The following is a 12721-nucleotide window of genomic DNA, read 5'->3' as shown; positions in this document are numbered from 1 at the left end:
TAAGCAAAGGTAGAGACCAGGTACAGAGTTGGAATTGGTTCCTTTATGGAAAAACTGAAAATATAATAAAAATTAAAATAAAACCAGTTTTAAAAAAGCCAGCCTCTGGAGTTTCCACCTCCTGCCTCTGGCCCTCCAGAGGGATGAGGCCCTGACCCCAGGGCAGCAAAAGGATGAGGGCTTTCTGCCCCTCCTCTTCCCCCATTCTATTCCCATCTTAATCTCCACAGTGGGGGCCCCGGGAGGAACCAAACCTGGGTAGGGGAGCAGGGACCCGAGGCCCCGTGGCCCGAGGAGGGAGGCTCGGTGTGCACCCAGCCCCAGAGCTCCCGACCTGTAGTGTGGGCATGGGCAGGGCCCCTCCTAGCCTGGGCCCAGCTGGGGTCGGGGCTGTTAGTTCCAGATCTTGAGGAAGGAGTCCCAGGAGCCTGTGGCCACAGCCATGCCATCGTCAGTGACCCCAAGGCAGCTCACTCGGTTGTCGTGGCCTGCGAGGACACCTGGGACGGAGCGGGACGTCAGAACTCCAGCCTCGTTTCCCTGTCCCCACCCACCCCCTGCTCAGCTCCCAGCTCTCACCTGCACGGTCGCCCTTCATGGCATCCCAGATGTTGCAATTGAAGTCGTCGTAGCCAGCGAGCAACAGCCTGCCGCTGCGCGAGAAGGCAACAGAGGTGATGCCGCAGATGATGTTGTCATGGGAATACATGAGGAGCTCCTGGTCGGCCCGCAGGTCAAAGAGGCGGCACGTGGCGTCGTCAGAGCCCGTGGTGAAGGCATAGCCGTTGGGGAAGAACTGCAGGACACAAGACCAGAGTGGGATGAGGGTGCAGGGCAGGGCCTGGAGCCTGGCAAAGATGGGCCAACCCAGCTCGCCCAGAACTTACAGCCACGGCATTGATGTCGGACTCGTGGCCGATGAAGGTCTGTCGACACATCGAATCCCGCACGTCCCACAGCTTGATGGAGGCATCACAGGCGCCTGACACAAAGGTGCGGCCATCGGGGGCCAGTGACAGGGACATCACATCCCCACTGTGTCCAGCAAAACCCACCGTCTGCTGGCCTGTCTCAATGTCCCACAGGGCACTGGAGGGGTGACAGGAAGAAGGAATGGATCAGAGACGGGTGCAGGACAGACTCCCTCTCCCCTACCCCTCCACCCTGTGAGCCCAGGCCCAGTGAAGCCTCCACACAAGGGGCACCGGGAGCCACTGGGTGACAGAAGCCTGCTCCTGTCCCAGGTGAGAAGAGGTCCCCCACTTCCCCCTCCTTCCTGCCACCAGAGCAAAAGGCTGAGTGTTCAGAACAAGGGCTCTGCCGGTGCTTGCGCAGGGTGGGGACTACCGCCTGAGCACTGAGGCGATGCTCCCTCCCCCGGCAGGAAGTGTAGGTGAGTCCCGACTGCCTAGCCCTGGCAGGGCCTCACCAGGTGGTGTCCCCAGAGCTGGTGATGATTTGGTTGTCATCCAGGAAGCGGCAGCATGACAGGTACCCTGGGGAAAGGGGCTGGTCAGCCGGGTCTTTAAGGGAGGGCAGCACAGCCCCTCACCCCGCAACAGTGCCTGTGCCTTGCCAGGCGCCTCTCACCAGTGTGGCCAGGCAGCTCCCGGCTGACCCTGACATTGCCCTCACGGGTCTTGAGGCTGTAGATGGAGCAGATGTTGTCCAATCCCCCACAGGCCACAAAGTTTCCTGAGGGCGCGTAGGCACAGGTCATGACCCAGGAGGAGCGCAGCGGGATGGCATGGACCTATGGACGAGGGGCAGTGCCCAGGGTCAGAGCCAGCCAGGGCCTGCAGCCCAGCCCCATCCGGCCTCAGGTGCCACCTCTACCTTGTTGGTGGTGTAGCTGTCCCAGATGATGAGCTTCCCGTCCTGGGAGGCACTGACCAGCAGCCTGTCGGAGAGTGGATGGAGACGCAGAGGGGTCAGGGTGGGAAGCCCCCTCTGGAGGCAGGACACCCTTCCCCCTCTCCCATCTGGTGGGAGACAACTCCCGGCAGCAGCTGAGAAGTTCCTGTCGGTATGGCCCTGTTTCCCATCCCCTGGGGATGTCTGGGAGTCATGGGCTTCCCAAACAGACTTGGCAACAGGGGCATCCTGTTTCTGGCACCAGACGTGCAAGGTTACCCCTGCCCACCCTGCCTGCCATAAACTCAGCCCAAGGCAAACACGACAGCTCAGCACACAGCCCCAGCCGCACCCACCTTGAGTCTGTCCCCCAGTGCATGGCGTAGATTTTTGCCAGGTGCCCACGGAGGGTCCTCCGTGTCCTCATTTGGATTCTCCCCACTGGGTCCAGCCCAGCTGTGATCTGGAGGTGGAGGCAGAATGGGCTCAGGAAGGTTCAGGCGGCAGGGCCCTCTGAGAAGTATGCTTCCAACCCGTGCTCCTTCCCTAAACCCAAGTCCAGCCCTGGATTCATCTCACCTGGGTCAGTGTTGAATCCCCACATGCTTTTCGGGCATCCTATAAGAGACGGCAGAGCCATTCATGGAGAGGCACGAAGATAAGACAGGAGGAGAGGAAAGAGAACAGGAAACAAGGGAATGGAGAGGATGAGACAGGAGTATATTAGGGTACCCCACCACCACCCACACACAAACCCCTCCCCTGGCCCGGTGCACACAAGCCACCCGGCCCTGCCCGCTCAGCCGCCGCAGCCCGGCGGCCAGGCCCTCACCCGGATCTGGTTCCGGAGCTGCTCAGCCTCCTGTCTCAGTTGCTCCAGCTCACTCATGGCGCCGGGCCCGTGGGGCGGGGTTGGGGGCGGCTGGGGGCCGCGGGACGGGGGCTGGGGGAGGCAGCTCCTCGCCGCTGGCCCGAGGCCTGGGGGATGCAGGGCTGACGTCAGGCCCAAGGCCGCCGGGGAAGAAGGGGGAAAGGCGGGGTTGACGCGCGGCCCGGAAGGGGTAAGTACAGGTCGGAGGGGGAGGGGGCGCCAGCGGTGGCCGCGGTCCCCCGGACAGAGCACGGGCCTCTGGCACGGGAGAGACGTAGCCGGGGAACAGCTGACTTCCCCAATCTTCCTCCCGCCCCCCGGAAACGGAGCGGGAAGCTCAAGAGGAAGCGCAGGGGAAACTCCTCCCTCGGACAGCAGCCCGGGCGGGACACCCGCGGCAGGAACTGGGGTGCGGGAAGGGGCGGGGAGAGTCCCTTCGAAAACAGACCGGGCGTCCTCCCCGGCCCGCAGAGACACCGCCCTCCTAGCACCTAATTTTAAAAGGGACGGTGCCTCTTTAAATTCACCCCCATACACCGCACACCCTCCACACACACATCCCCAGCTTCGACTGGGGGTGGGGGAGACCAGAGGGGAAAGCTGGGCTGTTCGTGGGGTTGCCTAGGCAACCGTCACCCGGACTGAGAGCACCTCATTGGTGAAGTGCCCCCACCCTAGCCCGGTTGCCGAGGCAACCGCATCCACGGCTGAGACCTGTAGGGTGGATGACCCCACCCCCGGCCCCATCGCCCCCGCCCGACCCAGCCTCCCGCCCCTCCCCAGAACCAGCCAGGGTGGCTGTTTACAGGATTTGGGAAAAGCCGATTGGGCACTAATAGGTTCGGGACGGCTCACCCCGGATTATCCCTGGGCCGGCTGCGCCCCATTAGCCGCCCGCGGCGGGTGGAGGCGAGGGTGGCGAGGTAGCCAGCCCCAAGCCGCTGCTCCCTCCAGCGGCTAGGCCGCCCGCTCCGGCGCGCCCGCAGAAAGCCCGTGGGAGCCGCTCTCGAGTAATTAGGACTCCAAAGAGAGGTCCCGGGCCCAGAGGCGCGGAGCTGCTCTCTCCCAGGCGCCGGCGGGCGGGCGAGCGGGCGGCCCCAGGCGGCCCGGCTCCCCAAGAGCCCAGCCCGCGGGCTCCGCGCCGGGGCCCCAGGGGCCTGGCTGGCTCCGCTCCAGGGCCCGGAGTCCTGCCCCCCCTCCCCTTTAGACACCTGTGTGATCTGGCCATGCACACTGCACTCTGCCCACCCAGGCGTCCCCCATCCTGCTCCCACTTCCCCCGTACCCTGGGCGTTCCTCTTCCCCACTGACATTTCCCCTCTGTTCAGCTTTTCTACACCCGCGCCCGAGGACGCCCCTCCAAAAAAGGGAGGGGGCAAAGCCCCCCACCCCACTTCCCCAGCTCCGGAGAAAGCCCCTTCCTTCCAGCTGCCGGCAGCCCAGGCGGGGCGGCAACGCCAGACGACCGGGGCAGAAGGAAGCAGGCCGGGAGGAAGCCGCTGGGGGCGGGGGCGACGCTCCCAGACCTCAATCCCCATCACTCGCCAGGGCCCCCTAGGCGGCCCCGGGTTCTGGGCATACAGCAGCCGGGGGTACCACGGAGAAATGGGGGTGCAACCACCTCCGCAGGTCTAGTGGGGAGAAGGGGAAGGGACAAGGGAGGGTCCCCGGATCTGGCAGCTGGAAGGCGCGGGCCGGTGCCGCGCTGCTAAGCGCAGTGGGCCTGGTCCTCCGGCCCCCACGACCTCCATTTTGCCCAAATGAAAGCTAGGCGGGGGGGTGGGGGTGGGTGGGGGCCGCCTGGGAGCTAAGCGTGGGGTTAGGACTACTAAAGGTAAGAGGGTGCCGAGGTGTCCGGTCTAGGGTAATGTGGCCAGAAAACACGGGCAGACCCCAAATCGAGGTGGCGACGAGGAGAAGGGTAGCCTCGCGGCCCTGCCTGCCTCAGTGAGGATTCTGGAGTTTTGCAAGGCGAATGCCGGCGGGGGTGCGAAATGGGAGGACACGAGGGGTGCTACCCAGGGGCAGGCAAGGGGGTGGTAGAGGTGGGGAAAGGGGGCGGGGCGGGGCTTAGAGGAAGCCCCGAATTTAGACCCCCAACTTCTCAGGGAACAAGAGGTAGGTGGGGCTGGCCTGGGATCTGGGGTCAGGCAAAAAAACCCCGATGGTGCAGCGAGAGCGTGCGTTATTGGAGGCGAGGGTCCCCCGGTTTCCCTTCCGGGTTTGGGAGCGACGGGGCCAGAAAAAGGGAGGGGAGGTCTGGAGAGTTACGTCCGCTCCCGAGAGGCCAGACCGGGGAGACAGACAGAAGAGAGGTTCCCCCCTGGGAATTTGGGGCTTAGGGGGGGAATGAGGACTCCTTTTATCAGCGGAGGTACCTGTGGCGGTGGGACTCTGCGAAGGGTCGCTAGAGGAGCGCGAGAGGTCCTGTCTTCCTCCGCGGCGGAGGCGGCAGCGGCGGCGGCGCGGATGGATTTCCTCAGTCACCGCAACTCACCGTCCAGCTCTGCTCTCCCTAGAGCGGAGGGATCCCGCCCGCCAGTGACGCGGCCGTCGCCGCCGCGCCCAGGGCCCGGCTGGGCGAGACCAACTACTTAGTGGGGGGAGCCCGGAAGGGAAAATACCACCTAAGGGGCAAATATTGGCCCTGTCACATCAAAGATATTACTCCACACTATTTCCACGCAAAACGGACCAAAATAGATGCTTTGCCTCCCCAAAAGGCGCAAGACATCTCCCCCGGGACTGGCAGAGATGGTACCGGCATAGGGGAGGGTGAAACCGCTGGATGATCACGTGACCTACCCTCCCGGATTGGGCGGCTCCAGACTGGGAAGGGGAGTTCGACGTCCCAGTTCGCGCCCTGGCTCCGCCCCCTGCATGTGAGGCCACGCCCCTACTTAGGGGGCGGAGTTAGAGAGTTCCTGACCCACGCAGGCCTCAGCGCTGCAGAGGAAAGGGCAACGATGCCGAAGGTACCCGAGCAGGAAGGAGTGGGGGCAGCTTCTGCCCCTGGGAACTCAGGTGTGCTGGGAGAAGAGTCCTGCCCAGGCAGTGTCCCCACGTTGCTCAGTGGGCTTTTGTAGAACTCTTTACAGGGCTGCATGACACCGTAATAACAACTCATTTATTGATTTCCATACTTATTTAACTAACGCTCACGACAATATTATGAAGTTAAGTACTGGCATTGTTACCATTTTATAGTAGTGGAAACAGATTCCTAGGGCTGCAGAGTTAAGATGTGAACCAGGGCAGCTTTGTCGACTTTACTGTGTGCAGTGCTAGCCTCTTGATGAACCCCTGGACCATCCCTGTAAAGGGATGAGAATGTAAGTATAAGCCTCAGTTTCCACATTTACAAAATGAGGCTGTTGATAGCTAACTGCCCTGCAAGTCACCTTGGATTGTCATGAGATCCCCACAGATTGTGAAAATGTTTTGGTAAGTTCAAGTCAGTGAATAGCCTTCGCCTCCTCATGAAATTTAAAAGTATCAAAACAGACACTTTTCATGTAACCTCTGTTGAAGGCATTACAAATAGTTTTCAAAGCACCAATTTTTTTGGGGGGGGGATGCAGATCTTAGTTCCCCAACCAGGGATTAAACCCGGGCCCCAGCAGTGAAAGCACTGAGTCCTAACCCACTGGACCGCCAGGGAATTCCCGTCAAAGCACCAATTTTTTAAGAAAATAAGAAAAAAAGTCATTCTTACTTAAGCACAGATTCCATGTATGTGCACTCACCAATTCAGTGATATATTAGCAGTAGGTAAGAGATGTCAATTAGAATTTGGAAAGGACCTTATATTTACTTCAGTTTCAATCTCCAGATGGGCGAAGAGACTTCCCTAAAGTCATTTAGTAAACTAGCAGCCGATGACTAGAACCCAATTTTGTTAATCTCTATAGGGCATCTGACACTGCTTCCTCTCACTTGGGTTCTGTGCTAATATGCTTCCTTGTTTTAACCCAATCAGCAAATATTTATTGAGTCCCAAAGATGTATCAGGCACTGTCTTAGGCCCTGGTGATACAACCTCGAATTTGTGCACCCTCCTCTGCCTGCAGGGAGCTTACAATCTACAGAGGAGACAGATGGTAGACAACCATGGAAATAACTATTAGTACTGGAGGCTTGAAAGTGCCATTTACTGAGAGCAGAGCAGTTGGAAGGGGACATATTTGGGGAAGAAGATCAAGAGTTTTAAGTGGGGACGTGTTAGGCTTGAGGTGCCTAGGAGAGGTGCAAGGCAGAATGCTCAGTAGTGGCTGTCGAAGCAGGTCTGGGGCTCAGCAGGAGTCTGGGTTGGAATAGAGCCTTGAGAATGAGTGGCATTTTAGAGCAGATGAAATCATAAAGAGGTTCAGGGAAAAGACAAGATGGCCTAAGACCAAGCCCTGAGGAACTCCAACATTTAAAGGTCAGGCAGAGGAGAACAGGCTGCCAAAGGAGAAGCCAGAGAGCTAAGAAGAAAATCAGGAGAACGTGGAATTCTGGAACCCAACAGAATTTTTGGAAAATTCTGTTCCGAAAAAGGAATGGTAAACTGTGCTGAATGCTGCAGAGAGGTGAAACAAAGCTGGACTGGGAAGAGGGCATAGGACTGACTACCGGGGAGGCTGCTGCTGGCTTGGTCTGGAGCATCTGCAATGGATGCTTTGCTAGCAGCGGGCTGAGGACAAGTGAGAAATGAGGCGGTGGAGACAACCAAGGTGGCCAAGGCTTTGGGAATCTTGGCTGCAAGGGGGTATAGAAAGGTGGGGCGGCAATGGGAGGAGAATGTGGAGTCAAGAAATATGTGTTTTGATGGGAGCTCCTGGAGCTTGTTTAGATAATAATGAGAAGGGCTTCCCTGGTGGCACAGTGGTTAAGAATCTGCCTGCCAATGCAGGGGACACGGGTTCAAGCCCTGGTCCGGGAAGATCCCACATGCCATGGAGCAACTAAACCCGTGTGCCACAACTACTGAGCCTGTGCTCTAGAGCCCGCAAGCCACAACTGCTGAGCCCGTGCGCCTAGAGCCCGTGCTCCGCAACAAGAGAAGCCACTGCAATGAGAAGCCCACGCACCGCAGCTAAGAGTACCCCCCACTCGCCAGAATTAGAGAAAGCCCACGTGCAGCAACAAAGATCCAATGCAGCCAAAAATAATAAGTAAATTTATTAAAAAAAAACAAACCTTGTTTATAAAAATAATAATAATAAAAAAGATACTAATGAGAAGGACAGAAAGGAGAGAGAGGTGAAGATAGAGACAGGTAGGGGATGACCAGAGGATGACCAATCTCTCTGAGAAGGCAGAAGCCCTGGAGCACATGTGGAAAACCTGGCCCTGGTGGGTCATGGGACACTTTCTCCTCCCTCTGACTGTTCTTTCTCAGGCTTCTCCTCAGCCTTCTCCTCCTCTTCAGGACACTCTGTAAACGTTGATTTTCTCAGGATCCCAGCTTCAGCCTCCTCTTCTCACTCTCCATGTTATTCACTGGTGACTCCAGTCACTACTGGGACTTTCATTACCCCTTAATTGCTCATCACTCTCAGATCTCTGTCTCCACAATCAGACTTGGTGTCTGTCCAACTGCAGACTGAACGTCTCCACCTGCATGTTCATGGACAGTGGTGCACTGGAGTCAGCTCGTGCTAGCTTGGACCAGCTCACAAGAGGCCATCGTATACCTCTCTTCCCAACTCCTTATTCAATGATGTCATGTTGATAGTAGTCACTTGTAATCGTTGTGGTGAGAGTATTTACACCATGGAAGTCAGCAAATGCTTCAGATCGAAATTCCCCTTTCCCGAAGAGTTGATTGTTAAAACAGTGACTGCACATCACTGTTGACAGATGTCTCACATTCAACATATTCAAAACTAAAGTAATCCTCTTCCACCCTACCCCATCCTACCCAACCCTACTTCTCCCCTGAATCTCTTGGCCCGGTTAACAGCACCACCATCTGCCCAGGAGCTTCTCACCCCCTCATTCCCCATATCCAAAAGATGGTCAGTTAGTTAGGCTATAGTCCAAGCTGCTAGAACAAAGAGTCCCCAAAATTCAGTGGCTTAAGTGACAACCCCAGAATAGATCCTCCAGGACTGTGGGGCATCTCAGCCATCCTCAACCTGTGGCTTCCATCTCTGTGTCCAATGTGGCCCAGGCATTTCCCACTATTGTATCTGAATCCATCTCTTGGGAAGGGGGGTGGCATGGAAGCATGAGTTCTTTCCTGTTTAAGGACACCACTAACTTCTATTCAGAAGTTGGCCAGATGCAAGGAAGGCTGGGAAATGTAGTCTGTAGCCATATACCCAGTTAAAACATTGTTCATAACCAAAGAAGGGGGACTTCCCTGGTGGCACAGTGGTTAAGAATCTGCTGCCATTGCAGGGGACGTAGGTTCAGTCCCTGGTCTGGGAAGATCCCACATGCCGCGGAGCAACTAAGCCTGTGCGCTGCAACTACTGAGCCTGTGCTGTAGAGCCACAACTGCTGAAGCCTACGCGCCTAGGGCCCGTGCTCCACAGTAAGAGAAGCCACTGCAATGAGAAGTCCGCGCACCGCAATAAAGAGTAGCCCCCGCTCGCCACAACTAGAGAAAGCCCGCGCGCAGCAACAAAGACCCAACGCAGCCAAAAATAACTAAAGTAAATAAACTTATTTTAAAAAAAAAGAAAGGAGGGAGATGGCTATTGATGTAAGGCTAGCAGTCTACGTCATCAGTGAATACATCTTGTCAGTGCTACCTCTCCAATATTACTTAAATCTATCCGTGCTACTGTACGCCAGCTGCTATTACCTTGGTTCTTGCCTATTTCCTGGCCTTTCAGGATAGTCCCTCTCTAATCAACCTACCAAATAGCTGCCAGGAGGTATCTTTCTAAAATGCAAGTTGGATCGTATAACCTTGCTGTTCAAAACCATGCAGTAGTTCCCCACTGACTCCATGACGAGGGCCAAACTTCTTTGCAAGACAGAGAGGCTGGGTCTTTTCCCCTCTATTAAGAATGCCTTCCACCCCCCATTCCAATTCTACTTCCTGTCAGCTGGGAAATTTTTCATTTTCTCAGTCTTAGTTTAAATATTGCTTCCCTAACTACGTCACTGTTTGTGCCCCACTGCAGTGCTGGCTCCGTGCCTATTGCAGTCTTTACTGGACTTTCTTTCTGGGCACTTGCCACCTGCACTAGGGGCTCCCTGGGAAGCCAGGGCACTTGGCTTGTCTGGAAGAGGGCTGGGTGAGAGCTCACCAAGCAATAAATAGACACAAACAAGATGCCAAATCCTATCCAAGGTGTGGGGTCTGGGGGTCATGGTCCTACCACCTTCAATATCATTACCAGGTGCTCAGGTTTGGCCAGTGTGAGAACCTCCAGATGACTTTATTGAGCTAATTGTTTAATCATCCATCTTCTAAAATAGACATTAAACTCAGTGAGAGTCACATCAAGTTATATGAGCCATTTTATTCCCAGTGCCTATCAGGTACCTGGAGAACATCTATGAAATGAATAGAAGTATGGCAACATTTTCCCCAGGACCAATACTCTTTACATGCCACAGTTCAAATCTCAGCTGTCCCTTACCAGCTGAGTGAACTTGGGCCAGTCATTTACCTCTCCATGCTTCTGTTTCCCTTACAAAATGGAGATGATGATCGGGTCATTATGAGGACTAAATTACTTAATATTTGTAAAGCATTTATACAGTGCCTGGCACATAGCAGATGCTTTGTGTGCTAAGTAAAAACAGGGTTCAGGCATAAACGAGTTAATTTTTTTTTTTTTTTTCCTGCGGTACGCGGGCCTCTCACTGTTGTGGCCTCTCCCGTTGCAGAACACAGGCTCCGGACGCGCAGGCTCAGCGGCCATGGCTCACGGGCCCAGCCGCTCCGCCGCGTGTGGGATCTTCCTGGACCGGGGCACGAAGCTGTGTCCCCTGCATCGGCAGGCAGACTCTCAACCACTGCGCCACCAGGGAAGCCTAACGAGTCAGTCTTTGACTATTTTTCTAGTTTCATCTTCCCCTGGCGCTGGTCTCTGCCACCAGCTCATCTCCAACTCTCCTATTTCCACATATGGACCTTTGCTCACACTGTTCTCTGGGTGGAAGACCTTTCCCACCTTGTTCACCAGTGACCCCTATTTATCCTTCACAATTCAAACTTCACTTTTGGAAGCCTCCCTGGACTCTCAGAGACAGGTAGCCACTCCCTCCTCTGGGCCTCCATTTCACCCCACTTTCATGCATGTCTGAGCTCCCCACTGCACCAAGACTCCTTGAGAGCAGGGATATATCTTATGCACCTTAGTATTCCCATACCTTGTACAATGCCTGGCACACCGTAGGCATAAAAGATGTTTGTTGAATCAATGAATGGATGAATGAAATATATGAATAAACTTCACCTTAACCACTTCCATCATGCAACAGCATATCATGTCAGATCCTACGACAAATGGAAACTGGCCACAGTTGACTGGGCGGTAAATCAAGTCTAGTCGGTAGTTCGCTGACTTTAGCTTTTCTACCAACCATGAGAGGAAAAATCATTTTACCAGATAGACTACAGATTTCTATGAATAAATGGATAATAATATTAAAGCCTCAAAAATGCCCTAGGGATTTTCTTAAGACCCAGTGTTTGCTGAATAGCCCTGTGTGCCCAGCTCTTAGCCAGGAACTTGATTCTTGAGTCCTCACCACCACCTGTCCTACAAATGGGGACAGTGAAGCTTGCAGAGGGACATAGAGGTGTTATGAAACAAGGTCATCTGTCAACTGGCTGATGAGAGATGTGAGTTCTAGTCCTGGCTCTGCCCCAGTGGGCTGTGTGACCCAAGACAGGGCCCTGCCTCTATCTGGGGAAATCCCTATAAAATCTAGGAGTTGTATCCAGGATCGGTAAGGTTTCCCCTGACTGGGGTAGTTTCTGAATCTGAGATCCTGACTGGGATGGGGGAGGGGATAGTGGGAATTGACAAGGTGAATTTACAAGGGGAGGGAAGCAACACTATTCAATGTCAACAAAAAGGAGAGGTGCAGACCATGAATAGAATCACTTTCCCCTCCAGTGTTCTCCTTTAATTCTCACCTCAGCATTTTGAAAGATGAAGAAATGAGGCGCTGAGAGGTTAAAGGGGCTGTTCCAATTCATCCAGGCCTCAATTTATAGAGGACAATGGCTGACCTAGGCTCACGCTGGGATATTTCTGTTTCCCAACTCCTGAATCAGCTCACCCCTCCCACTGAAGCCTCCAGTCTGGGGAGCCAGGCCTGGGCTCAGAACCACCCCTGGGCATGCGAAATGCCACTGTCGCCAGTGGGTAACGGATGAGCCAGCTCAAACCATCTGTCCTTTGGCTAAGGAAGGGTGGAGTCCCTTACAGAATGAGTATCTGATGAGCTGAGAACCTTCAGGGGCATTCGGCCGGCCATCACACAGAACCCTCTTCCAATGCTATCTCTGGTCTTATTGCCCCCCACCCCTAAACAAGTAGGTGGGAGTGCCCCCAACACATGCACACGAATGCTGACACACTCACATACGTACAGGCACACACCTACCCAGATGCTCACATAAGAGTCTCTCAGCTGAGCCAGGCTGTCAGAGCCACTCCTTCACCTTCTCTTTCAAAACTGCTGTGGAGATGGCCTCATGCCAGGAGCCAAGAAGGACCTAGGAGCCTATGAGGGGAAAATCTACTTGCTTGATAAATAACTCCTGAGAAGAACAGATGAAAAGAGAGGGAGAAGGAAAGGAAGCTAAAGCTGGGTTAGCTGAGCGCCATGTGTGAACGTGTGTACATGTGAATAAACGTGTGTATGTATAAGGCTCAGGCACCAGAGGACCAGCGAGGAAAAGAGGGACCATCAGAAAGACAAGGGTGGCAAGAAACAGGGAGAAAATGGAGACGACCCCTTCCCGTACCTCTCCCCCTCCTTCCCTGCCCTCCCTCTCCCAGTGATTTCATTCAGTCCTGGGTATGGCAGAACCTT

The 12721-nt window shown here is 55.1% G+C and overlaps 1 protein-coding gene across 1 annotated transcript; it reads right to left on the bottom strand.

The window, feature by feature from the left end:
• Positions 1-21: 21 nt before the first annotated feature.
• GNB2 (G protein subunit beta 2) lies at positions 22-5259 on the bottom strand. Its single transcript, XM_033840810.2, has 10 exons — positions 5104-5259; positions 2687-2832; positions 2434-2472; positions 2211-2317; positions 1837-1900; positions 1591-1753; positions 1430-1496; positions 888-1089; positions 580-796; positions 22-500 (listed from the first exon to the last, which is right to left on the bottom strand). Exons 2-10 carry the CDS (start codon positions 2741-2743, stop codon positions 394-396), a joined length of 1023 nt encoding a protein of 340 aa, XP_033696701.1. The 5' UTR covers positions 2744-2832; positions 5104-5259; the 3' UTR covers positions 22-393.
• Between the last annotated feature and the right edge of the window lie 7462 nt (positions 5260-12721).

This window comes from Tursiops truncatus, chromosome 15 (assembly GCF_011762595.2).
Source record: "Tursiops truncatus isolate mTurTru1 chromosome 15, mTurTru1.mat.Y, whole genome shotgun sequence".
In the NCBI taxonomy this organism is placed as follows: Eukaryota; Metazoa; Chordata; class Mammalia; order Artiodactyla; family Delphinidae; genus Tursiops; species Tursiops truncatus.
This window is presented reverse-complemented; position numbering and strand designations above follow the sequence as displayed.